This window comes from Oncorhynchus nerka, linkage group LG4, assembly GCF_034236695.1.
Source record: "Oncorhynchus nerka isolate Pitt River linkage group LG4, Oner_Uvic_2.0, whole genome shotgun sequence".
NCBI classification, from domain to species: domain Eukaryota; kingdom Metazoa; phylum Chordata; class Actinopteri; order Salmoniformes; family Salmonidae; genus Oncorhynchus; species Oncorhynchus nerka.
In genome coordinates this window covers 27,700,605-27,726,574 of record NC_088399.1, presented here as the reverse complement: position 1 = coordinate 27,726,574, position 25,970 = coordinate 27,700,605, and the positions used below count along the sequence as shown (strand labels likewise).

The 25,970-nt window shown below is 42.5% G+C and overlaps 1 protein-coding gene across 1 annotated transcript; it reads right to left on the bottom strand.

The window, feature by feature from the left end:
- Nucleotides 1-2,438: 2,438 nt before the first annotated feature.
- On the bottom strand, nucleotides 2,439-25,970 carry LOC115121316 (uncharacterized). The gene is made up of 18 exons (XM_029650378.2): nucleotides 25,687-25,970; nucleotides 23,231-23,343; nucleotides 20,584-21,594; nucleotides 20,118-20,338; nucleotides 18,889-18,924; nucleotides 18,592-18,734; nucleotides 17,392-17,563; nucleotides 16,863-16,913; nucleotides 15,231-15,345; nucleotides 13,344-13,401; nucleotides 12,235-12,336; nucleotides 11,222-11,870; nucleotides 10,924-11,091; nucleotides 7,688-7,821; nucleotides 4,705-4,890; nucleotides 4,335-4,506; nucleotides 3,935-3,976; nucleotides 2,439-3,666 (listed from the first exon to the last, which is right to left on the bottom strand). The coding sequence occupies exons 3-18, from the start codon at nucleotides 21,575-21,577 to the stop codon at nucleotides 3,568-3,570; spliced, it is 3,342 nt and encodes a 1,113-aa protein (XP_029506238.2). The 5' UTR covers nucleotides 21,578-21,594; nucleotides 23,231-23,343; nucleotides 25,687-25,970; the 3' UTR covers nucleotides 2,439-3,567.

The window sequence follows — 25,970 nt, the reverse complement described above, 5'->3', positions numbered from 1 at the left end:
GCAAGTCAGTTAAGAACACGTTTTTATTTACAATGACGGCCTACACCGGACAAACCCGGACGATGTGGGGCCAATTGTGCGTCACCCTATGGCACTCCCAATCACAGCCAGTTGTGATACAGCCTGGATTTGAACCTGTCTGTAGTGACACCTCAAGCACAGTGCCTTGGACTACTGCACCACTCAGGAACCCCATGAGTGTAGGGATAGTGTAGGGATAGTTGGAAGGGTCATAAAAATATTAAAATATGTATACTTTTTTAAAATTGAAAATTATGTTTTTGGTTCCCATTTCCCATTTTGTATCATAAAGTGTAATGGATCTGTATTATAGTACAGTTGGGGGCGGTAATGCAACATATTGGATGCCAACCGCTGTTAAACCTCACCGAAGAAGTGCATGTCAGAGCAGAAACTATACTAAGTCCAAGGAACTGTTCGAAGAACGCCGAGATAGAATTGTGATGAGGCATGTATCTGGGGAAGGATATTAAATCATGCTAGTGTTGAATGTTTCCAAGAACACAGTGGTCTCCATCATTGGGAAATTTTAAAAATATATGAAACTACCCAGACTCTGCCTAGAACTACCCGTCCGATCAAACTGAGCAATCGGGCAAGAAGGACCTTAGTCAGGGAGATGACCAAGAACCCAATGACCACTCTGACAGAACTACAGAGTTCCTTGCCTGAGATGGGAGAACCTGTCAGAAGGACAACAGTCTCTACAGCACTTCACCAATCTGGGTTTTATCAGTGCCCAGAAGGAAGCCACTCCTGAGAAAAAGGCATATGACAGCATGCCTGGAGTTTGCAAATAGGCATGTGAAAGACTGAGCATAAGGCAAAAGATTGTGGTCTGATTAGACAAAAATCTAACTATTTGGCAGGAACGCAAAGTGTTATGTCTGGAGAAAACCAGGCACAGCTCATCATCCGTCTAGCACCATCCCTACGATAAGCATGGGGGTGGCAGCATCAAGCTATGGGGATGCTTTTCAGCGGCAGGGACTGGAAATCTGGTGAGGATAGAGAGAACAATGAATGGAGCTAAATACAGGCAAATCGTTGATGAAAACCATCTTCAGATTGTAGATTCCAGACTGGGGCAAAGATTTACGTTCCAACAGGATAATGACCCCAAACATACAGCAAAAGCAATGCTGGAATGGCTTCAGAACAAGAATATGAAAGTCCTTGAGTGGCCCAGACTTTAATCCTATTGAAAATCTGTAGAAAGACTTGAAGATTGCTGTTCACCGCAGACCCTCATCTAACTTAACAGACCTTGAGAAAATCTGCAAGGAAGCTGCCAAAGGTGCTTCCACAAAATATTGACTAAGGGGTGTGAATACTTATGTAAATTTGAAATTTGCAAAATGTTCTGAAAACATGTTTTCACTTTGTCATTATTGGGTATTGGGGTATTGTGTGTAGCTGGATGAAAGAAAAAAAATTGACTCAATTTTCAGTTTAGGCTGTAACAACAAAAGTGGAATAAGTCAAGGTTATGAATACTTTCTGAAGGCACTGTATGTCAGGATCAAAAAAATATGAAAGGAGCAAAGTCCAGGTAAAAAGTTAGAGGAAAACCCACCTCAGTCTTCTGAAACCCTAACCCTGGGATAGTTATTTTTTTCAGCAGGACAATTACACAAATGTTAATGCAAAAAACACACCGGATTGGTGTTTGCAAACTCGATCTACTCAGGGTTTTCTAAAGATAACCAGCTTCAGTTTCACATTGCAGTTTAGGCTTCATCCATACTACGAAGGTGGATATTGCTCGTCTGCCTGCTGCCAACTCAGCAGGCTTCTAACTACACGTGCATGATGTCCCACATGGCTAGCACTAGTCGAATGCCAAACTTTTCAATGAGACAATGCTGAAACAGTCTATGAGCGAGTCAGTGCCACGTTTGAATTTGTGCAGAAATAAAAATGAAAAAAGTTATTTTACAAATTCAGCAGGCTATGGTGTGAAATATGATTTTAGAAGTGCAATCTATATTTTCCAACTGGGCACAGCTTTCAGTTCAACATCTAGTTTTGATTTAGGCTAAATTTGATCGTCGTCAACTAACGTGAATTCAACATGAAATCAACCCAAAAAAGTCTGTCATTGGAATTAGATTAATAGTTAGGTGAAAAAAAGACTCAAGGTATCTTTGTGCAAACAAAAAGTGGTTAAATGTGTCCAAAAAACAAAAATATATTTTCTAAGCATTCTTATGCAGTACCTCCTAGATATAGGACAGACACTTCAAAATCTCCAAGTCGGAAACTCTGGCATCTTTCTAGAGCACTGACTTTCCGACCTGAAGTAATAGTTTGACCCTGTTATAAGTGTTAATTGCTGTTTAGCTATGATTAGTAGTGTTCGCAGTAGACTGACAATGAAAAGTACTGGTATTAAAAATAAGTTATTGCAAAAAAAGTGTGGTTTAATTATTTTATTTAAAAAGACCTTAAGGCATCTTGATCAAAAAAAGTTTCAAAGTCTTTAGCAACTGACAAAAGAGAGCAGACCATATTACATCAATATAATATAACTAAGTATATAACAGTATATTCACACATTGAAAAACCTGAGAATGGCTTTAAGAGACCATATAGAACTAAATTGATCAGGTTGATTTCAACTGTTACGCAAATCTTAATTGAATTATCAGTTTTAAAAAGGTGACCTTGAATATATTCCATTTAGGTCAAAAAAGTAAACAGAACATGAATCAAATGCATAATGATTTACAAAGTATAACAGTTTCGAAGTCTTTAGCAACTGACAAAAAATTACAGGAGAGGGTACAACGCATTAGTACATAAAGAGACCACAAGTATATTCACATATTTACAATTGGCAAACCTTTCATAAGTACAAGTATCAACACCTGACAATGAGGTTAAGAGAAAGTAGAAAGTGAACATCTTATCTAAAAGAGGAAGCTGTAAAAACGTCTAATGTATCAGAGTGAAATAAGTCTCACAACATCACAGTTTGAGGTTGTCATTTTGTCCCATCCCAACATTAGCAACAGACAACAGAGAGGATAAACTGCACTAAGTACCATTCATTATACGAAACAAGAGTTAACACAAGCCTTTGAACACTAATAACTTAATGCAGTCATAAAAATATATTATTTCTGCACATTCAATTTACCCATTTAAAAAAATGTTTTCACAAAACCCACACATTTCTACAGCCATTGTCTCGGGAAGTATGTGCGAGAACTTCATTTTTAACAGCTTTGTAGTATACTGTGGATTGGCTGATCCCTAGCACATCCATCCAATCACAGTGGAGATCCTTGGGAAGACACTTCAGTGAAGATGCTCAGTATACGGCAACCACAAACCTAATTACAAAGGTTACGTTCTTATATCTACACAAGCATACCACTTAGAATAAATGCTCAATACATTGCTTAATTCTAAGTGATATGCTAGTGTTACTAGAGCAGAGCCAAAGAAATAAGTAGAATCTGACTCAAACCACAAGTGTTACATCTGGCATCAACTCTGAACCGGAAGAAGTATCCTGGCTGACGTCAGGTGACAGGAAGTTCAGGCCCTGCGATCGTAGTCAGCGACCATCCTCTTGATGTGGGACAGTTTGGCCTTCAGGTATTTACACCTGCGCTTCTTCAACTGGTAATCTGCTGACTGTAGACCAGGAAGAATGGGCCAATGAAGGTACATTGTCTTCTGTAGCTGGTCAGTTTTGTTTTATGACTATAATAAGTGTGGTAAGTACAAGTGTATAGAAATCTGGTTCTAAATCAGTTCACAAGGGACATGATAACCACATGTACTTTCTCAAACTTCATGACAATGTGGGAATGGGGTGTAGTACTCAGAGGAGACACAAGAGGGAGTACATAAGGAAGTAGATCAAACAAAGAGGCGTTGCTTAAATGTTGTGGATACCTACCTTCTTTATGTCCTTTAGCCTGTTGTACTTTTCCATAGCATCCTGTAGGGGAAAGAAAGATTATTGAAAATGCAAACAAATATACTTCTCAAACAACTATCCCTCTCATGACCCCTTTCTTCCACACCCTAAAGTTAGCATGTGATTGGGAAACAATGCAACATATCATGGACATGTTCTCAATGTTATAAATTGGGACCAGAATTTTTACTGGCCACATGACCTGACCAGGAAAACCTTTAACTAGCTAGCTAGGGTCCTCTAAAGTGCACGTTTGAGATTGACTACATTCAGACTGCACAGAATCACTGATCAACAAATCACCTTGCTTCCCAAATAACTAGTCATCATGTGATCAAGATTAGCCCATTCCTCACCAAAATGATTCCATTTAACTCACCAGGAATTGGGGGCTTCCCTCCTGCAGCTCATCCAGCTCTCTGTCCACCTCTGACAGGCTCTTGTTGATGATGTCCAGCTCTCCCTGCAGGTCCTTGTACTCCTGGTGATCCCGGTCAAACTCACGCTTGTAGTCCACACGTTCCTGCTCATTGGCAATGGTGGGGAACTCACTGAGGAGAGAGAGAAAGGGGGAGAGAGGGTGTGTCAGAATACACCTGAACATTTTATTGTGGAAACCTAGACGGCAATATGTTTTCAGACTTTGTGGCACAGAACAGCAACTTCAATCTTGTAGTATTAATAGTAACTGTCAACTAAAATACATACAACCATTATCACTACAACTGTAATTCTGTCTCTCTCTGTACCTGTCGAAGTCATTGTCGTCGTCCAGCTCGTCCCCAGAGGAAGCGTAGTCTGTATCCTGTCCATCAGTACGGCGAGGACGACCGGCCCGTCTCTTCTTGGGCTTCCCTGCTGCTGAGCTGGCCATCTCTGAGCCACTGCTGTAGGGGGCGCTACTGTGCACAGGGAAGTCACATACTACTGGAGGACTGGAGACAGACAAGGAAAGATGAGAGTCTTGATTTAGTATTTTACGAAATGGAGTTGCCCCAATACAAACTGATCAAATTACTCAATTTAGTATTATTAACCATTGACGAACCAAAATGACCCGGATCAGTTAATGCGGGAGCTTCACCTCCCCTAAGCAGTGATCAATGCTGAGGTCTACCTGCTAATACTTCAAAGTTAGTGTTGGATTACTGTTGTAGGCCATTACAGCTACTGCCACAAGCAAAAGTTTAAAAAATATAAATAAATAAAAAGTGCCGAACTTGCACTGCCCATTTTTACTTTGCTGACCGGGTGGGGAAAATGTACACTAATGTTGTGTAATGGTGAATTAAAAATAAAAGCAAAACATTTCTGCTTCAAAAAAGCATGACAAGGTGCATTAGTGTATTTCAGTCACCAGTCATACTGGTGGTTGAGTTGCGTAAAGGTTACAAACTTAAGGTGTTGTTTTGCTAGACTTTCTGGGGTGAGATAAGCTGTGAGTTGACCTACAGTACCATCCATGACTGATGATTGCACTACAGGAAACATGAACATTTGGTTCTGACAGAAAGATTTCCTCATGCCAAATAATGATAATAAAAGGTTGATTCTGACATGAGACCATTCTCTCCAGCTATTTGTGTGATCACACACACACACCACATGTCTTGCATTCCAGAGACCAGGGGTGGTATTTCTTTCTAAGTTCCTACATCTAAGATAATCATCCCAGAGACAGACACACGGTCACTATTGTTCCTTAAAAACTACTGTTTGACATCGAGGTTGTGCGATAAACACTTTTTTACAAATCTAGTACAACCACTCTGGACTTTTATTTGGGACTAGCTAATGTACATAACTGATCATGGGATGATAGCCCATTTTTGCAAGGGGTCTGGTGACATCTTTTTTTGAAGAATTTTATTCAAAAACAATTCCAATCTTGGTGAAATGCCAAGCAAGCTTATGTCCGACTTTCAATATGATGCACAAGACAACAGTTACTCCTCTCCAACAATGGAAATACAGACTGTGTGATGATGTCATCGTCAGATGGAGGGGAAAGAAGGAATGTCACACTTCCTTCACTATAGCCCTCACCTACCATTCTCACTGTCCTTTCATAGCAGTGTCTTACAGTAAATGGACTTAAATGGACGGAAGATGTCGCCCATTTCAACATTCTCCGTCTTCTGCACAGAAAATCACATATGCCCACACAACCCCGCATAAACACGCCCAGTCATCTCAGTACTGCAGCAAGCCCAAACATGCGGTCGTCCCCTCCCAGCAGTGTAGAATAACACCATAAGATTCGGATCAACCTCAAACCTGCCATTACCGTGGAAGCACTACACAGGTCTGCACATATGTGGAAAACAGAACAATCTTCTCAAATCAAAGTTTGTCAAGTGCACCGAATACAACCTTATAGTGAAATGCTAACTTACAGGCTTTAACCAATAGTGCAAAAAAGGTGAACAATAGGTAAGTAAAGAAATAAAACAACAGTAAAAAGACAGGCTATATACAGTAGCAAGGCTATAAAAGTATCGAGGCTATATACAGACACCGGTTAGTCAGGTTGATTGAGGTAGTATGTACATGTAGATATGGTTAAAGTTACTATGCATATATGATGAACAGAGAGTAGCAGTAGCGTAAAAGAGGGGTTGGCGGGTGGTGGGTGGAGGGATAATGCAGATAGCTCGATTAGCCAATGTGAGGGAGCACTGGTTGATCAGCCCAATTGAGGTAGTATGTACATGAATGTATAGTTAAAGTGACTATGCATATATGATAAACCGAGAGTAGCAGCAGCGTAAAAAGAGGGGTTGGGGGAGGCACACAATGTAAATAGTCCGGGTAGCCATTTGATTACCTGTTCAGGAGTCTTAAAGCTTGGGGGTAAAAACTGTTGAGAAGCCTTTTTGTCCTAGACTTGGCACTCCGGTACCGCTTGCCATGCGGTAGTAGAGAACAGTCTATGACTGGGGTCTTTGACAATTTTTAGGGCCTTCCTCTGACACCGCCTGGTGTAGAGGTCCTGGATGGCAGGCAGCTTAGCCCAAGTGATGTACTGGGTCGTACTCACTACCCTCTGTAGTGCCTTGCGGTCGGAGGCCGAGCAATTGCCGTACCAGGCAGTGATGCAACCAGTCAGGATGCTCTCGATGTTGCAGCTGTTGAACCTTTTGAGGATCTCAGGACCCATACCAAATCTTTTTAGTTTTCTGAGGGGGAATAGGCTTTGTCCTGCCCTCTTCACGACTGTCTTGCTGTGTTTGGACCATTCTAGTTTGTTGTTGATGGGTTTGGACCATTCTGGTTTGTTTTTGATGTGGACACCAAGGAACTCTACCTGCTACACTACAGCCCCGTCGATGAGAATGGGGTGTGCTCGGTCCTCCTTTTCTTATAGTCCACAATCATCTCCTTAGTCTCGGTTACGTTGAGAGATAGGCTGTTAATTCTGGCACCACCCGGCCAGGTCTCTGACCTGTCTCGTCGTTGATCAGGCCTACCACTGTTGGGTCGTCTGCAAACTTAATAGCCCACCACCATCTTGTTTCATGACCTAATGTTCCATGCACCCATGTAGATAACTACCAAAGGGAAGGAAAGCTAAAATCTCTTTGTTTAATTCCCAGTATAACATTATGAGATAAGACAATATAAGGTAATTGTTCTTTGATCAATTCCACAGATCTAATCTCGTCTGTACTAAAGTGGGCTGTAGTTGTAGTGTAAGCCTGTTTGTAACTGTACTGTATTGTCTGTACTCACGCTGGGCTGTCATTGTAGGGAGGTTTGTCGTAGTTGGTGCTGGTGTCATCCAGGTGACTCCTGGATCCTCCAAACTTCTCTGGGTAGTCGGTCAGCACCACACCTTCATCAGGAAAACCTGACACATTGTTCACCTGCAGAAGGGATACAACATATACTTCAGTGACCTAACTCACAACAGGCGAGAGAGCCACAGCAGCTGAGAGAGCCACAGCAGCTGAGAGAGCCACAGCAGCTGAGAGAGCCACAGCAGCTGAGAGAGCCACAGCAGCTGAGAGAGCCACAGCAGCTGAGAGAGCCACAGCAGCTGAGAGATCCACAGCAGCTGAGAGAGCCACAGCAGCTGAGAGAGCCACAACAGACAAGATAATCATACTATTTGTACTGTGGCAACGGAACCGCCTTGAGATACAAATTGAAAAAGTGTCATCTGAACAGGTAGGCCTATCTGTTCGCTGCCTGCACCCGCACGCCTGACCAGCATCACCACCCTGGATGGTTCCAACCTTGAATATGTGGACATCTATAAGTACCTAGGTGTCTGGCTAGACTGTAAACTCTCCTTCCAGACTCATATCAAACATCTCCAATCGAAAATCAAATCAAGAGTCGGCTTTCTATTCCGCAACAAAGCCTCCTTCACTCACGCCGCCAAACTTACCCTAGTAAAACTGACTATCCTACCGATCCTCGACTTCGGCGATGTCATCTACAAAATTCCTTCCAACACTCTACTCAGCAAACTGGATGCAGTTTATCACAGTGCCATCCGTTTTGTCACTAAAGCACCTTATACTACCCACCACTGCGACTTGTATGCTCTAGTCGGCTGGCCCTCGCTACATATTCGTCTCCAGGTCATCTACAAGTCCATGCTAGGTAAAGCTCCGCCTTATCTCAGTTCACTGGCAACACCCATCCGTAGCACGCGCTCCAGCAGGTGTATCTCACTGATCATCCCTAAAGCCAACACCTCATTTGGCCGCCTTTCGTTCCAGTTCTCTGCTGCCTGTGACTGGAACGAATTGCAAAAATCGCTGAAGTTGGAGACTTTTATCTCCCTCACCAACTTCAAACATCTGCTATCTGAGAAGCTAACCGATCGCTGCAGCTGTACATAGTCTATCGGCAAATAGCCCACCCATTTTTACCTACCTCATCCCCATACTGTTTTTATTTATTTACTTTTCTGCTCTTTTGCACACCAATATCTCTACCTGTACATGACCATCTGATAATTTATCACTCCAGTGTTAATCTGCAAAATTGTAATTATTCGCCTACCTCATGCCTTTTGCACACAATGTATATAGACTCCCCTTTTTTTCCTACTGTGTTATTGACTTGTTAATTGTTTACTCCATGTGTAACTCTGTGTTGTTTGCTCACACTGCTATGCTTTATCTTGGCCAGGTCACAGTTGCAAATGAGAACTTGTTCTCAACTAGCCTACCTGGTTAAATAAAGGTGAAATATATATATTTTTTTTTAAATATGTGTGGAGGGAAATTGAAATGCAGATGTACAGTAATAGAAGTATACTTCTTCTGGGGAGTGAAATGCCACATCATGCTTAGAGTGAATCCTCATCAGAACAATGACATACTGCATTTGATGACGTTGTACCAACTTGATAGTAAGACACATTTACACTGAAAAACATATGCAGAAATACTTCACAGAGCAAAGCCAGCCACTATAGTAATGCTTGGAGCGTCGGTGTTGGGACTTTGTTCAGATCTGAAATTGCTATTTGCATAAGGCTAGCAATTTGGTAGTACCTCTGACAGGCTAAGTGGAATGTTCACAGTATGGTTTACACCTATCCACTCCTCTCAGACCTCCACAAGTGCATAAGGGGTAGGTACTAAGTAGGTGTCATTTGTAGACAGACAGAATTTTCCCATCAGAGTAATCAGTAGACCAGGGAAGACACACTCATCCATGCAATAACACAACCTTTCTGAAATTGCTGAGGCATTCACGAGCCACACAGCACTTCTCCGCCTCTTCAGTTTCTCAGGGTCATGTTGCTGTTCTGTAATGTTGTGCATGTGTCTACTTTGCTTGTATTGGTCAGCATGGGTTTAAATACTAGTTAGACCAGCTCTTCCTCTTTCACATTTTCCTCTAGTGCAAAACTCAAATACCAGTTGTGAGTTTGGTGAAAAAAGCTGCAGTGTGTAAATATTTTTGGGGACCATACTGAAACTTACCTTGACTATGAGCCACTTACTATCTTGACTGAACTCCCACTTCATTATCATTTAGGTATGTGGAAAGCTGGTGTTCTAAGAACAGTTTCAGAAACCATGATTCATCGTTGACTCCTCTTTTTACTTTTGAGCACTGACCATGTTTTTCCTTAACTGCTTTACTGTCCTCATTCAACAGAGAACCTCTTGAAATAATATACCTCCCAACTGCCATTTTTGTTTTTGAAGGTCTTATTCCACACACCATTTTACTGACTGGAAGTGAAACCACCATACACAAACCACACCCAGAAACTGAGTGTGAGAGCTCTCTCCTCAAATCTCCAATGCTGCTGACTCTGGGAGAACAGGTCTTACTACTTTACCTATCAGACTACTGCTGTAGAACAAAACAGTCAACAGGCAGACATATTGGCCTGACTAATCCTTCTCAATGCATGAGAACACAGTACCTGGTTTCACTGAAACCACCAGAGGTCAACAACAACTCTGACCGCAGCAGTTTGTTCAGAGACGGAAAACCCTGAAGGGTTAAGGTGAACGAAGTGCTACAATTCTGTGTAGGCTGTCATTCTTAACAACTGGAACAGTCTTAAAAAAAAATGTCCCCTCCTTTCTTCCTTCTTTCATACAGCCTTCAGGAAGTGAAAGAAACTATAGGGTCAGACAAACTCTGCAGATATCATTTCCTAACTCTAACTATACATGTTTAGAGGAAGTATTACCTTTGAATAGAATCTGAGAGCATTTTAATAGTGTAAAATGTCTTCAATAATTTCTGTCCTATCCTTCATGATCACTTATCTGTTAGCGCCTAACAGGTGATATCAATATGAAACCGTATCGTCTCATTTATTACAAGTGTGTTTCCTTTGATCATGGTTTCCACATTTCCTCTCCTTGCTTCCCTCTGGGGTTTTGTGTGGAATGCAAGTGAAAGACAGGAGAGGACACAAGGAATTAAAAAAATATATTCGACATTCATCCCCCCCATGTGTACCCATCCACTCCCTAACTCACCCATGCCTCCACGTCCTGGGGCGGGGCCTCCTCGTCGATGACCTTCACCTTCCTCCACAGGACGTTGGACTTGCCATAATTCCTGATTTTCTGGCGCGTCTTTAAGGCAAACACCATCATGATGATCAGAGCCGCCATCACCAGGAAGCCAAACACTATCGCTATGGCCTGGATCAGGATGGGGAAGTTGGGTGAGACACACAGACCCAGACACCAGCACAGAGATGAGAGGAAGGATGCGGCGAAAGGAGGCATACATACATCCCCTCTCTCACAAACACAAACAAAGTACACTCACCTCCTGAGGCTCCACCACACAGTAATGGTAGAGATACTGGTTGACCAACATTCCTGAAGCCTGGGGTCCCTGGTACTGGGCACACAGGCCTGCCAGCTGGCTCCCATAGATCGACCCTGTAGATTGAGCCATGGGATTCACCGCCACCAGGTACACTATAGTCGCTATGAGCATCAGCAGGGCCAGGATAGCACAGATGATCACCACAGCTAGGTAGAACCTTCTAGACTCCGACAGGCCATGCCTCGACACCACAATGATGAAAATGACAAGGGCCGTGATGAAGCTGAATGCTGCCATGGCAATGATGAATCCTTTGCCAGTGCGAGGGTCATTGTAGTTCCCTCCGAGTCCACCGTAGCCATAGTTGTTACCGGCACCATAGGCACCACCACCAAAGCTACCGGAGTAACCACCGCCTCCGTACGAGCTGCCCCCATACGAGCTGCCCCCGTAACCACCGAAGCCAGACATGGCCCCCTGGCTGTCCCAGGCCAGCGTAGAGGCCACACAGGCGAATATGGCCACACAGAGGACAATGACGATGATGGCCATCAGCTTGATGATGCCCGGGGGAGACGTCCATTTGTAGAAGTGCTGGAACTCATCGTCGGGGTAGTAGGAGTATGCCGGCTGGGGTGGCTCATGACTGCAGAGGGAGACAGACAACCGATTAAACGTGGATTGTAACAGAGTGGGGGTGTCAAGTGTAGGAACATAAATTGTAGGATGAGCGAGTTAGCAAAGACAATTGTGTGTGAGACACATATAGAGGAGAGATATAAACTGCCTTGGGCCAACAACACAAGCTACAATCTCTATTGAGCAAACACCTCGTATAGTAGGAGTTATCGCACTACTATGGTTTTCGATAAACATAATACAAGATCAAACCTTTAGGTAAAAGTTCATGCCTTTTCCACCCAACAAGTATATCAAATATGTATAGGTCAGGAAGGTCATAAACCTTTTGACAAGGATATAGTAGGGGTAAAGTAAAAGTTAAGACTCACTATCCATCTGACTCATAGGGAGGCGGACTCCCGTTGTGCTTGGAAGACATTCCTGAATCCACAGGTGCCCGAAGGGTCTCTCTCTTTAAAACTGTTTGAGCTCTGTTGGAGAAAAAAACATTAGAATAAAGCAAAGAAACATACAGCTCACTGCCTCAGTGTCTACAGGAGAGTTACAAAACACAGTGAATAATGACAAGGCTTCCTCCCCAAGGGAAACAGTGAGAACAGGTGTGACAAAAAAAAAAACACCGGTCAACAAAGAGGTGTTTTCAGTGGGGTATTCAGCTTTAAATAATGAGGACAATTATCTGCGGTATTCTCTAATCCACATAAGCCATATGGCTTGTCAACCACGTTAAATTTATATCTGCAACATTTTGAACCTGAATAATGACACAGTAACTGACATGCATTACTGATTTCTTAAATGAGGGTTCCCCAACTGGCTGCCACATGACGAATTTGACCTGCGGGTGGATTAATTTGGCCCCCCCCAAGTTTTATTGTTGGACATAAGACTGTAAAAACAAATATAAGCAAGGTTTGAAATGATTATGTTTTAGGCAAACATGTTATAGATTCTTGAAGTCAATTTGCAATCGACAAACTATTTGTAATTATTTTCAGTTCCTCCCCGACCATCCGCTCCGGGGAGTGGGGGGAGTGTGGGGGGGGGGCTCGGACCTTGAATTAATCTAGTTGTTGATCCCGTTGTTAAATCATAGGCTACTCATAACCAATAAAATAATATCAGTAAAGCGTTTGAACTGGGCTGAACAAATGTTGATACAAAAAAAAAACTTTTGTTTCGTTTCCAACACGACATTTTAATTAAGATAACGTTGCGAAAAAAGATCATGTGATCTTACCACAAACACGATTTCACAATTAAACAAATGTTCCACAAAATAAAGCCGAACCACTCACCTGTTGGAAAATAGTCAGCGCGTCTGACACCAGTGCTTTCTGGTGAAATTCCGTCCGATTCTCAATAACAGGCCACACCTTGTTCAGGTGTTGCATCGTCAAAATATGACCCGCCCCTTCACCCCCCCACACACACACACACACACCCCACACCCACACACCCACCCCCACACACACACATTTCCCCGCCCCCGAATGTGAAGGGTGTCTGGTTTCCTCTCATCTCCATCAGGCAGGCTTGTACCACAATGAAGAGTTGTTACAACGAATAATGTATTGAAGCGAAACAAAGTCAACAGAAGTGAAACAAAACGAAAATAATCCAAGTCAAATGCACGTGCACTAATGTTTTATTTTCGTTGCTTGGTAGGCCTTACAAGAGGCTTCCTCTGGGAGTAGCCTAGGCTAGCCTTTTTCTTTTCCCTGTGTCTTCCATTCAGTTCGGTGGTAAGCAAGTGTCAGAAGCCAGAAACTACAAACATATTTATATACATCCCTGCGGTATACATATAATGGAAAACATCTAGTTTGTTACAAGTGTCATTGAATAGCTGCAAATGCAGTAGGCCTATTTCACAAGTTTGCATAAAGCAGACTGTAAATCGATGGATTTTCCATCAGCAAAAATACTTTACTGTAACATCAATGACAAAAGTAAACTGCCAAGTGTATGCAGACCCTGTAATTTGCAGATCCTGTGAGCTATCAAAAACAATTGCTTGTTTTTCAATTTCAGACATTTTACTGTATGTTAAGGAGAGTGGCAAACTGACAGCCCTGCTTGTAGGACCTACTACTAAATAATACAAAAACAGACATGCAATAGCAGAGGTGTAGTCTCAGAGACAGCAAGCACCAACTCATCATGGATGACTTTCGAAATAACCCCCCCCCCCCAAAAAAACCTTTCTAAATATCACATTTGGTCTAATACAGGAAAACAACATTTAAATGTAGTCACAAAATGATAGAAGACAAGACATAAATATAACAGTCATTTATTTACATTAACACACCAAGGCACATGCAAAGGTTATTCACTACTACAAACTGCTAGCCTAACACAAGAGGAGGAAATAAGTAGTGTTGTTTAATGAAATGGTAGAACATGGTACTAAAACTACACAGAAATTAGTGTGGTCATTAAATATATCAGAAGTGGTGTGTGATCTTTCCAAAAAGCATAATCATCACTCAGGAGGGACACCTGTATGTTACCTGATTCTCACAATATGATGATTTGGAAATTCACAAATCCTCCAGATGGTCAGTGTATAACACAGACAGTCTTGAGATACAGCAGTTGAAGAGTTCAGGTAGTAAACCATACCCAAAGTGAGCCATAGTATCACGGTTACCTCATAAGTTAACTTTGGACAGTGGTTGAACAGTGGTTGTAAAGTTTGCACAGTGATTGAGTAAAAACAAAATGGATTGCAACATGACCATCATCACTCTAGTGTTCCAATGAGTCAGTGAGCTAGGAGTCAAGGAATGGAGGGAGTAGAAAAAAGTGATTGATAAAAGCATGTAAAAATGTAATATGTAAACGCATGCAACAATTTCCATGATCCATTTGAAGGATTGTAGCCTAATCCTGTTCTCCCTTTGTGAAACACTTGAGCAGCTGGTGTTGCGTGAGTATGGTGAAATGGATTAGCAGGCCTTAGATACCACTGTATGTCCAGTTACAGTACCATACTGGTCTTTGTTTGCATATCAATGTCATTTTCAGTAAAAAAGTAAAGCATTGCTCCAGATGCCCCTTTGGTCAATTCTCCATCATGCGCACACACACACACACTCCAATTTCTTTTGGGGTTGAATTAAGAAAATGTTCCGGTTCAAAAAGTGCAGTCTCTGAAAGGGACACCATTTTAAACCCCCGTTCTAACCAGCCTGAACCGGTTTCATTCCTAATCAAATTTAAACTAAAAATGGCTCCCATCTGTTTGCACTGGTCCCCATATGTTTTCCATTATTTTAAACTGGTCCCTACTAGTTTTAACTGGTCTCCTAATGGTTCCCAGTGGTCTCCCCAGACAGATAGGCCATGCTGGTTTAGCCGTAGCCATCGTTCCACTCCATGACCTTGTCGTACTCGTGGATCTTCTGTTTAATGTGGGCCAGTTTGTTCTTCAGGTACTCACAGCGCTCCCTCTTCTCCTGGAACGTAGGATCCTAACAGCGAGAGAGAAGAGAAGTTTCACATTTCTTCAATTTTCAAACTAACCAAACCTATCAGTTATCCTGCAATGCTCTGGCAAATCGAAATCCAGTTTAAAGAGTTACTGGCATATGCATCATTGCATGGCAGAAACGTCTTATGGGCTAAGCATAATGCATAGGAATTAGCTCTGTGGCAAATGTCAAAAAGACAATGTAAGGCCAATAACATGCCACATGTAGAACTCAAGTGTGGATAATTGTGATATTAAACAGCATTGTGAGTTAGTAGAGTGTGCCAGGGAGAAGAAGCTTAGCATGGATAATTGTGATATTAAACATCATTGTGAGTTAGTAGAGTGTGCCAGGGAGAAGAAGCTTAGCATGGATAATTGTGATATTAAACATCATTGTGAGTTAGTAGAGTGTGCCAGGGAGAAGAAGCTTAGCATGGATAATTGTGATATTAAACATCATTGTGAGTTAGTAGAGTGTGCCAGGGAGAAGAAGCTTAGCATGGATAATTGTGATATTAAACAGCATTGTGAGTTAGTAGAGTGTGCCAGGGAGAAGAAGCTTAGCATGGATAATTGTGATATTAAACATCATTGTGAGTTAGTAGAGTGTGCCAGGGAGAAGAAGCTTAGCATGGATAATTGTGATATTAAACAGCATTGTGAGTTAGTAGAGTGTGCCAGGGAGAAGAAGTTTAGTACTACTTTTTTTATACAAGTTCAGCTTGTGTGTTTTCCCTGACCCCACTCCTTTTAAATAAAGAAGGATAGAGACCATCAGCACTGTGCTGAATATGAAGTGATGCTGTTTCCTCTACCTCTAGGTTTCGAGAAAACACAATGAGCCCATTCATGTGAGAAGGTTTGCAAGGAAATTCAATACTTCCTCATGCCGGAACAGAAGCACACACGTTATGTTCTTCTATCCTCGAGGGACCTAAAATACATTTCCTTAAATGTCAGAAGATTTTCCCTAACTCTAAACCAAACCTAACCCTAAACCAAACCTAACCCAACCCTAAACCAAACCTAACTCTAAACCAAACCTAACTCTAAACCAAACCTAACCCAAACCTAACTCTAAACCAAACCCAAATCTAAACCAAACCCAACTCTAAACCAAACCTAACCCTAAACCAAACCTAACCCTAAACCAAACCTAACCCTAATTGTAACCCGAACCCCTGAATTTAAAATAACCAATGTCCCCACAAAGGAGAATGTTCCTTGTTTTACTTGTGGGAACTTGGTGATTTTAAGGACCCACAAGGATAGAAGAACACACACACACACACTTCCCCTCTCTGCCCACTCATGCTCGATGAATCTTTCCCACAGTGGCAGTATAGATTAACAACCACTGGCACACAGGTGACTTACTACACCCTGTCTGCTAATGGTGCTTCATTTACAAGGATAGGCTAGGTCTTTTAATCTGAATATAGGGCCAATTGGAGTTGGCAACTGTTACAATATGGGCAGCTGAATGATTGAGAGAAAGGCAGGGGACAAACTCACATTTTTCTTCCTTTGGTACTCCTGAAGGATTTTGTTTACGCGGTCATACTCCTGGTGAAATAAAGATAATGCAAGATTGTAATAAGTTCAAAAATCAGGAAACTTCAGGAATCGAAAGTACAGTTTGATGGCTTTGAGAGGAAGTGGAGGGTGGAGGAGAAGTACAGGGGAGAGGAAATAGAGGGGGAGGATTCAAGGAAGTCTGAGGACGGGGGGGACGGGGGTGAGGCAGAGCACCACAATGAGAGCAGAACAAACAACTATTTAGTGTTGATATTCTCAATATGGCTTCCTCTCATTGTCTCCATCGGCACTGATCTGAAAACATGCTAGGTGAAAGCAATATGGCTGATGTTTATAATGCTATTTCCCGTCACCTATCCAGTTCTTTTAATATCAGTGTTAATTACAGCAGACAAAGAGAGAGGAAGACTCTTAGACCAAATAGATGCGATCAACAAGAAAAGAACAAAAATAATAAACAGGAAGTGAATGTGTGGTTGCGTAACAGCAGGACATGGCCAATCACCATCTGACTGTTGGGGTGCTGGGGTAGGGCACGCATCATGGCGTCCAGCTCATCAAACTTCCTGGTGGTGGCCTGCACGTCGGCGTGGAGCTCCTTGTACTCAGAGTACTGGTCATTGAACACAGCCCGGTACTGGTCCCGCTCATCGACCGTACGGATGGTTGGGTACTTACTGCAGGGGGGAAGAGAGTGGGCAGCGGAGGAACAGAGGATTCATTATTACAACACGAGAGGCAGAAAGCAAAGGGGGCTTCCTCCATGGCAGACAGTGTAACTTTACTTCCAACAACAGGTCTAGAAAGAACACAGGGTAGCCTACTTACTACAGTGAAACAGAGATCAGTCACACTTTACAGAAATTAAATGTATTACTGCAAGGTATTAATGTATTTACTTTACAAAATGTATATTTATTAAGGTATACAGTTATTGTTGTCAATGTAAATACACAGTTACTACACCCTTTACTAATTAAAACACAATTTTCCTGTCTTATTATTATTCAATGTAACCTAATATGTACATACCATGCAGAACTGGGTAATTACATTCTGAGTACTAAAATAGTTGCAAGGCATTAGGGCAACTCAATGTAAAGTGTTAAACTTAAACAGGCTTAATGATTATAAGAGGGATAAGAACAAACATGGTCATTGTTATGGGAGTGATAAAAACAACAAAGGATATTTACATCATGAAGGCCGAAAATTCAACATTGTGCTCACTACGAGTGGCGAAAATGTGTAGAATTAAAAACAACAAAGAAGCTATTTTTCTCCTGAACGCTTAGGATTTGCCCCCAAAATGTCCAGAGAAATAAAATTACAATTCCTGTCTAGACTGGTTAGGCAGAGCTTGAATTTGCATATGGCTCATGGTTTTTGTTTAGTGGGAAGTACAATCAGCCCACATGACATTCTACTTACAATCCCGCCAGAGGACTCAGTAAGCATTGCACATTCTACCTTTGTGTTAGATTGACTGTCCTTTTTTTACACCCGCTTAACATTACAGGGCAGATATTTGTCCTAATAATTTAACATCCTGAGCATAATTCCATGCACCAATGCAATCTCTGTGCATTCCCTGAAAGCTTTCAAATAAACTAAATTCAGATTTGAACATAGTGCTTGAATTCTATCAATAAAACCCCTGTATCAACTACTCTCCCACTGCCCTGTGTGTGAAGATGCCACTCACGCTATATAGTCAGGCATGATGACTGGTTTGGGGATGTGACCAGAAGGGATAGCTCCCTGTAGAACCTTCGGTGGCCCTGCCTTGGGTACCGCAGCCTGGATGGGAACCACAGTAGAACCCTGAATTGGCTCTGGAACCGGCATCTGGGAGAAAGAAGAACAAAGACAAAACCATAGAAATATAGACCATGGATGTAACTGGAGTATGTGTAACACTAAGGAGCTGATCAACACCATAGATTTCTTTGTTGGCATTAAGCCATAAATAAAAACATTAAGCTCAGCAGTAAATGCTTACCAAAGACCGCGCCGCAGGGAAATCTGTCGTATGCATCTGCGTAATAACAAAACAGAAGTTGTGTAAGTCTAAAATGACACTTCTGCAAAAAAAAGAGCTTATATTTATGTAATATAAGACTGCATATACACTGAGTGTACAAATCATTATGAACACATTCCTAATATTGAGTTGCACCCCCCCTTTTGCATTCCACAGAGATGCTGGGCCAGGTTGACTCCAATGCTTCCCACAGTTGTGTCCTTTGGGTGGTGGACTATTCTTGATGTACATGGGAAACTGTTGAGCGTGAAAAACCCAGCAGCGTTGCAGTTCTTGATACAACCAGTGCGCCTGGCAGCTACTACCATACTCTGTTCAAAGGCACTTAAATATTTTGTCTTGCCTATTCACCCTCTGAATGACACACATACACAATCCATGTCTCCATTGTCTCAAAGCTTAAAAATCCTTCTTTAACATGTCTCCTGCCCTTCATCTACACTGACTAAAGTCGATTTAGCAAGTCACATCAATAAGGGATCATAGCTTTCACCTGGATTCACCTAGTCAGTTTGTCGTGGAAAGATCAGGCATTCTTAATATTTTGCGCACTCAATCTATACAGCATACAGAAAGACAAGGTCACACTTGATTTGGAAAGTCTATCTGTAGATGCTGTACAGATTGTCAAATTATCTGTGTATAAGCAAGGTTACGGTTAGTTCTAGAATAAGGGTTAAGGTTAGTTCTAGAATAAGGGTTAAGGTTGGTAGATAGTTTAAATATTACTGAGTCTGTAGAGCATCTACAGATGGACTATCCAAATAAAATGTTACCAAAAACTATTGCTCCAATGTTTTCATAACTAGAACAGATTTTCTTCCTCACATGAGAACTGAATGAAAGCGATAGAACAAGTGGTACCTGAGCCGCCTAGCAATTAACATAGAACATAGCAAGCTACCATGGCAACCCCCATCCACTAATGAACAATGCTCTCTCAATGGACCATCACTCAGTGTGAACACGCACATGCACTCATTCACACCCCTCTCACCCTCTCATTAGTGTAGTGGTTCAAACAGCTTTATTTTCATTGCCAAGCTTGCGTCAACTGTTGGATTTTCTGAATCAGACACCAATGAATGCAAATAATACCTGCAACTTAGACATCCTCACAGAAATGTAACTTTCTTCTCAGTCCTAACTTTTAACCTCGTGCCTCAGGCACACACCCACAATCTCACCTCCAGGCCATACTTTTCCCGGTACATGCGTGCCTGCTCGTGCCGCCACAACTTCAGACACACAATGGCCCCGATCAGGTAGATCACCATGGTGACGAACAGAAAGATGATGGCGGCTGTCTGTCCGGCCTCGGTGCGGCAAAAAGCCCCGTTGATGCCATTGTTGAAGATGGGAAGGGAGCAGAGACCGCCCCGCGTGGTGTCCCTGACGTAGACTACAGCTAATAATGATAGTAGTATGGTCATTTAGTAAATACTTTTATCCAACGAGTCAACACAGTTACTGTATATTATTATAAAATGTATGGCCCCTGCTGGAGTCAACCACAACACTGGTGTTACAAGTATCATGCTATAACCAGCTAAGCAGTTGGAAGAACCACAAATAATAGTAACCATCATCATAGTTTACATTGACATAGCATTGCATTCTCTCTCTAAAGTGTGTAGTTCACTTCCCACCCACCTGCAGCCATGTAGAGCACGGCCATGGCCAGGTTTATAGTAAACTCTGTCAGGGGCCACCAGGAGGAATCCAGTAGGATGGTGCGGTAGTACATAGTCATCCCTATCACCAACAATATCACAGTCACGATCCAGGCCAGCCCCGCCACAACTAACACAAACGGAGTCTGAGGACCCGAGTAGTAGGACCCTCCGGTGCCTGCTCCGTACATCCCACCTCCGTAGCCTCCGTATGCACTTCCAGGCGAGGAGTAGCCAAACATGTTGAACCACTCGTTGTCCTTGTGCACGTACGCGCACACGCAGGCGAACACCGCTGCACCCAGCAGCAGCTCCACGCATCCCAGAATCCTCAGCAGGCCCGCCCAGGACTTCATGTAGCCGTAGCGCTCGTGGTACTCTTCCACCCGCTCGCTGTAGGTGAGCGCCGTGTGGAGTGTGCGTCCCGAAATTGACTCTTGGTGGTCACCCACTCCCAGGAGCTCCTTGCGGGAGTTGTAGCTGCTTCCCCCCGACCCCCCATAGGGGTCCCGGTAGGATCTGGGCAGGGAGGGCGAGTGTGGGGGCGAGCAGCGCACCCCGCCACTGGTGCTGTTGTTGTTGTTAGAGGAGGAGGAGGAGGAGGCAGGCATGGGGCAGGGCTTGCTGCTGCGGAGACTGGTCCCTCGGAAGAAGCTCTTCCACGAGTCAGGGATGAAACGGTGGACCGGTTTTATGTCGAGGGCAGGGTCTAGTTCGAGGTGTGGATCTGGGTCAGGGTCTGGGTTGTCCTCACTGACGCTGGGGTCATACTCGGGCCCCACAGGGGGCTGGTCGGGCAGGGGGGGGGGCGGAAGGGGATCAGAGCTCAGGGCTAGTTCGGTGCTCCGCTGGTACCTCAGGGGTTGAAGGTCAAAGGGGTCGTTTCGGCGTAGGGAGCCTGGCGGGACCTGGTCGTAATGGGGTTCATGACGGACACGCTCAGTGCGGCCGCAGGGACCTCCTCCAGAGGTCATGGGGAAAGAGATGAGCCCTGCACACACATACCCGCACACGAGTACACACACACACAAAAGTTATAGTGCCCTTTTCAAAACAGCTAAATATCGAAACTTTTTATATTTCACAAAAGTATTAAAAATCTTTTAGGATGAATGGCATGATGATGAAATAAGTACAGCAAGAAGAGATTACAAGAGCACAATAAATGAGGAAAGCAGAAGCAGGAAATGTGTCAAAACAATCAGAAATCCCAGATTGCAAACTTAAAAAACAGGCACACCACTGATAACGTCAACCAAACATGCACAATGTAATGGTATACCAAACCATAGATACCAGCCCAAAACTATATGCTGACCCAAGCACCATAGAAGATTAACCCTAAACCATAGGTCATCAAGAATGGTAGAGAGCTGGAGTAGCTGCACTTAGGGTGTTTTCACACTTGGTCCCTTTCAGCCTTTTTTTTTAGGGTTTGCTTAATTTTTTAAGCAGTGTGCAGTGTGAACACGCCAAAGAAACGCAGACCCCTCAAAAGATCCCCTGAAGCGAACCGAACTGAGACCATCAAGAGGTGATCGGAGTCCGGTTCGCTTGAATTCCGTAGTCAGGTTCCCATTTTTAGGACAATGTGAACACAACACTCCCCAGGTTCGTGTGTCATTATTCCCGCACCACACACTAGACTACTGCAACACCTTTTCCCCTGCCCTAAACCCTCACATAGGTGCCACAAAAGAGAGAATATGATGATGTTCAGGTTCCCCCCCCAAAAAGATGGTTTGTCCTGCTCTATGTAAAAAATCCAGAGTGCATGTTGGAGAAATATCTTGGTTCCTTTCTAAACATAGCAATGCCAATGCAAAGAGGACAAAATAGTTGAAGTGAACAGAGTTATTTAGCACTTTAAAGAGGACGGCGATCAGTTCTTTTAAAGACGACAATATGTGAAAACACCCTAAAAGTACCAATGAATGAGTGCAAGTTGAGTCAGGAACACATTTTTGTGCCACAACTAAATAAGGAAGTGGGCAAATAGGCTAGCCTACATTGGACTATTGAGTACTAGAGTAATGTCCCTTACAAAAAAATATTGCAGTCAGAGTGCAGTATAACTGCAGTTTTTTATACACTTCTGCTACTCACTGTTTATTATCTATGCATAGTCCCTTTACAAAGTACCTCAACTAACCTGTACCCCTGCACATTGACTCGGTACCGGTACACCCTGTATATAGCCTCGTTATTGTTATGTCATTTTATTCTGTTACTTTTTGATTTTAAACTTTACATTATTTAGTAAATATTTCCTTAACTCTATTTCTTGAACTGCATTGTTGGTTAAGGGTTTGTATGTAAGCATTTCACGGTAAGGTCTACACCCGTTGTATTTGACACGTGACCAATAACATTCGATTTGAGTTAGAGCGCAGTAGAACTGCTGCAAATACTGTGTCCAAAATACCACAGTCGACTGCAGTTACTACACTTTTACTGCAGTTTCAAAACCGCTATCTTTTTTTGTAAGGGTTGGATAGTCAGCAGTGTGTTGCTTTAATTACTAGCAGTAGTGACACAAAAATATATTATTGATGATCATCAGCCAACATGCCATCTTCAATTGGAGAGGATAAATTATGTTATTAGATTATGATAAATGAACATACTGTGTTGGAATACCTCTTTCACACGCAGTCACTCAGCACGACTTACATTGGCTTGCAGGTCAGAGTGCAAACCTTGTCTGGACATACAGATCATATATACATCCAGGAATCACCTGCAGACACAAAAATTAGTATTTGGGTTTATACACACATTAAATGGATACACATTCTACAATGTAATTGACTAAAAATGCAAGTCTCCAAAATCATATACAGTGGGGCAAAAAAGTATTTAGTCAGCCACCAATTGTGCAAGTTCTCCCACTTAAAAAGATGAGAGAGGCCTGTAATTTTCATCATAGGTACACTTCAAATATGACAGACAAAAATAGAAGAAGAAAAATCCAGAAAATCACATTGTAGGATTTTTTATTAATTAATTTGCAAATTATGGTGGAAAATAAGTTTTTGGTCAATAACAAAAGTTTCTCAATACTTTGTTATATACCCTTTGTTGGCAATGACAGAGGTCAAATGTTTTCTTTAAGTCTTCACAAGGTTTTCACACACTGTTGCTGGTATTTTGGCCCATTCCTCCATGCAGATCTCCTCTAGAGCAGTGATGTTTTGGGGCTGTTGCTGGGCAACACGGACTTTCAACTCCTTCCAAAGATTTGGCTAGGCCACTCCAGGACCTTGAAATGCTTCTTATGAAGCCACTCCTTCATTGCCCGGGCAGTGTGTTTGGGATCATTGTCATGTTGAAAGACCCAGCCATGTTTCATCTTCAATGCCCTTGCTGATGGAAGGAGGTTTTCACTCAAAATCTCACGATACATGGCCCCATTCATTCTTTCCTTTACACGGATCAGTCGTCCTGGTCCCTTTGCAGAAAAACAGCCCCAAAGCATGATGTTTACACCCCCATGCTTCACAGTATGTATGGTGTTCTTTGGATGAAACTCAGCATTCTTTGTCCTCCAAACACGTCGAGTTGAGTTTTTACCAAAAAGTTATATTTTGGTTTCATTTGACCATATGACATTCTCCCAATCTTCTTCTGGATCATCCAAATGCTCTCTAGCAAACTTCAGACGGGCCTGGACATGTACTGGCTTAAGCAGGGGGACACGTCTGGCACTGCAGGATTTGAGTCCCTGGCGGCGTAGTGTGTTACTGATGGTAGGCTTTGTTACTTTGGTCCCAGCTCTCTGCAGGTCATTCACTAGGTCCCCCCGTGTGGTTCTGGGATTTTTGCTCACCGTTCTTGTGATCATTTTGACCCCACGGGGTGAGATCTTGCATGGAGCCCCAGATCGAGGGAGATTATCAGTGGTCTTGTATGTCTTCCATTTCCTAATAATTGCTCCCACAGTTGATTTCTTCAAACCAAGCTGCTTACCTATTGCAGATTCAGTCTTCCCAGCCTGGTGCAGGTCTACAATTTTGTTTCTGGTGTCCTTTGACAGCTCTTTGGTCTTGGCCATAGTGGAGTTTGGAGCGTGACTGTTTGAGGTTGTGGACAGGTGTCTTTTATACTGATATCAAGTTCAAACAGGTGCCATTAATACAGGTAACGAGTGGAGGACAGAGGAGCCTCTTAAAGAAGAAGTTACAGGTCAGTGAGAGCCAGAAATCTTGCTTGTTTGTAGGTGACCAAATACTTATTTTCCACCATAATTTGCAAATTCATTAATTAAAAATCCTACGATGTGATATTCTGGATTTTTTTCTCTCATTTTGTCTGTCATAGTTGAAGTGTACCTATGATGAAAATTACAGGCCTCTCATCTTTTTAAGTGGGAGAACTTGCACAATTGGTGGCTGACTAAATACTTTTTTGCCCCACTGTAGGTGGTAAAAGAAAAGAGTAGCCCGGGGCTAAAGCACTATATCATTATAGCCTACTGATAAAACAAATAAAACAATGCATTTTAATTGTTCAAAATGCATTTTGAATTGCCCTGCAATTTGTGAAAGCAAACCATTCAAATGATCTATAATACTATTAACAAAAACATAAGGGTATTTCACAGGTGAAGTAAAACAACAATTGAAAGACAGGAATAATTAGGCCTACCATACGAATCTTTATATTATTGCTTATTACACTATCACTTGACTTGAAACAAAATATAACTTAATACAGTAACGTTATATTGTATCCAGCACCCCTGACTCGGTTGTTTCAAAGGGCACGTTCGCTGTAATGGCAGTTCAGCCTACCTTTTCAATGTCTGTGAATGTTGGATTTAGTTTGTCGCATTTAATAATAAAGACAGGTTCATAACCTTCTTGGACGTAATAGTGGATTGTTTATCTGGTAAGGCTATCGGAAATAAGCTATTCGAATGCAGTCGTTGCGACGAATTAGAAACTTGGCTCCCTTCTCCGGCAACACTGGAGTGAAAAGTAGCTTCTGAATATGTTATGGTAAAGCAATAGACTTCGGTCTACGTGGTCATTTACAAAAATTGTGATTATTAGAGTGCTTTGTTGAAATAGTTTGGGCTTACCTTTGCCCCTGCTAAATTAGCTTGTTATCTCCAGTAGTTTTTCTCCCAGTTTTTTCCCTTAAAGCTCAGAGGTTGTTTTCCACAAGATAGCGCAGACTTTAACCACGTGACAAGCCCATCCCTGGGAGTGACGTCAGTCGAAAAAGTACGATCTACCTGTAGCTTCTCGGCGATTTAGCTCTCCCGGCACACCGCATGACCCATTTATTAGTCCTAAAGTGCACCCAATGGCCAGGTCAGATCAGCACAATCGAGCGCACCTGCAATTAGACTAGAGGGCTGTG

What these genes read in the sequence shown, in the direction of transcription:
- LOC115121316 (XM_029650378.2), bottom strand. Translation starts at nt 21,577, where the DNA reads ATGACCTCTGGAGGAGGTCCCTGCGGCCGCACTGAGCGTGTCCGTCAT. An exon ending in TCCCTGCGGCGCGGTCTTTG is followed by an intron (nt 18,735 to 18,888) that starts GTAAGCATTTAC and finishes TCTTTCTCCCAG; the next exon opens with ATGCCGGTTCCAGAGCCAAT. An exon ending in CCCAGGACGTGGAGGCATGG is followed by an intron (nt 7,822 to 10,923) that starts GTGAGTTAGGGA and finishes TCCCTTCTGCAG; the next exon opens with GTGAACAATGTGTCAGGTTT.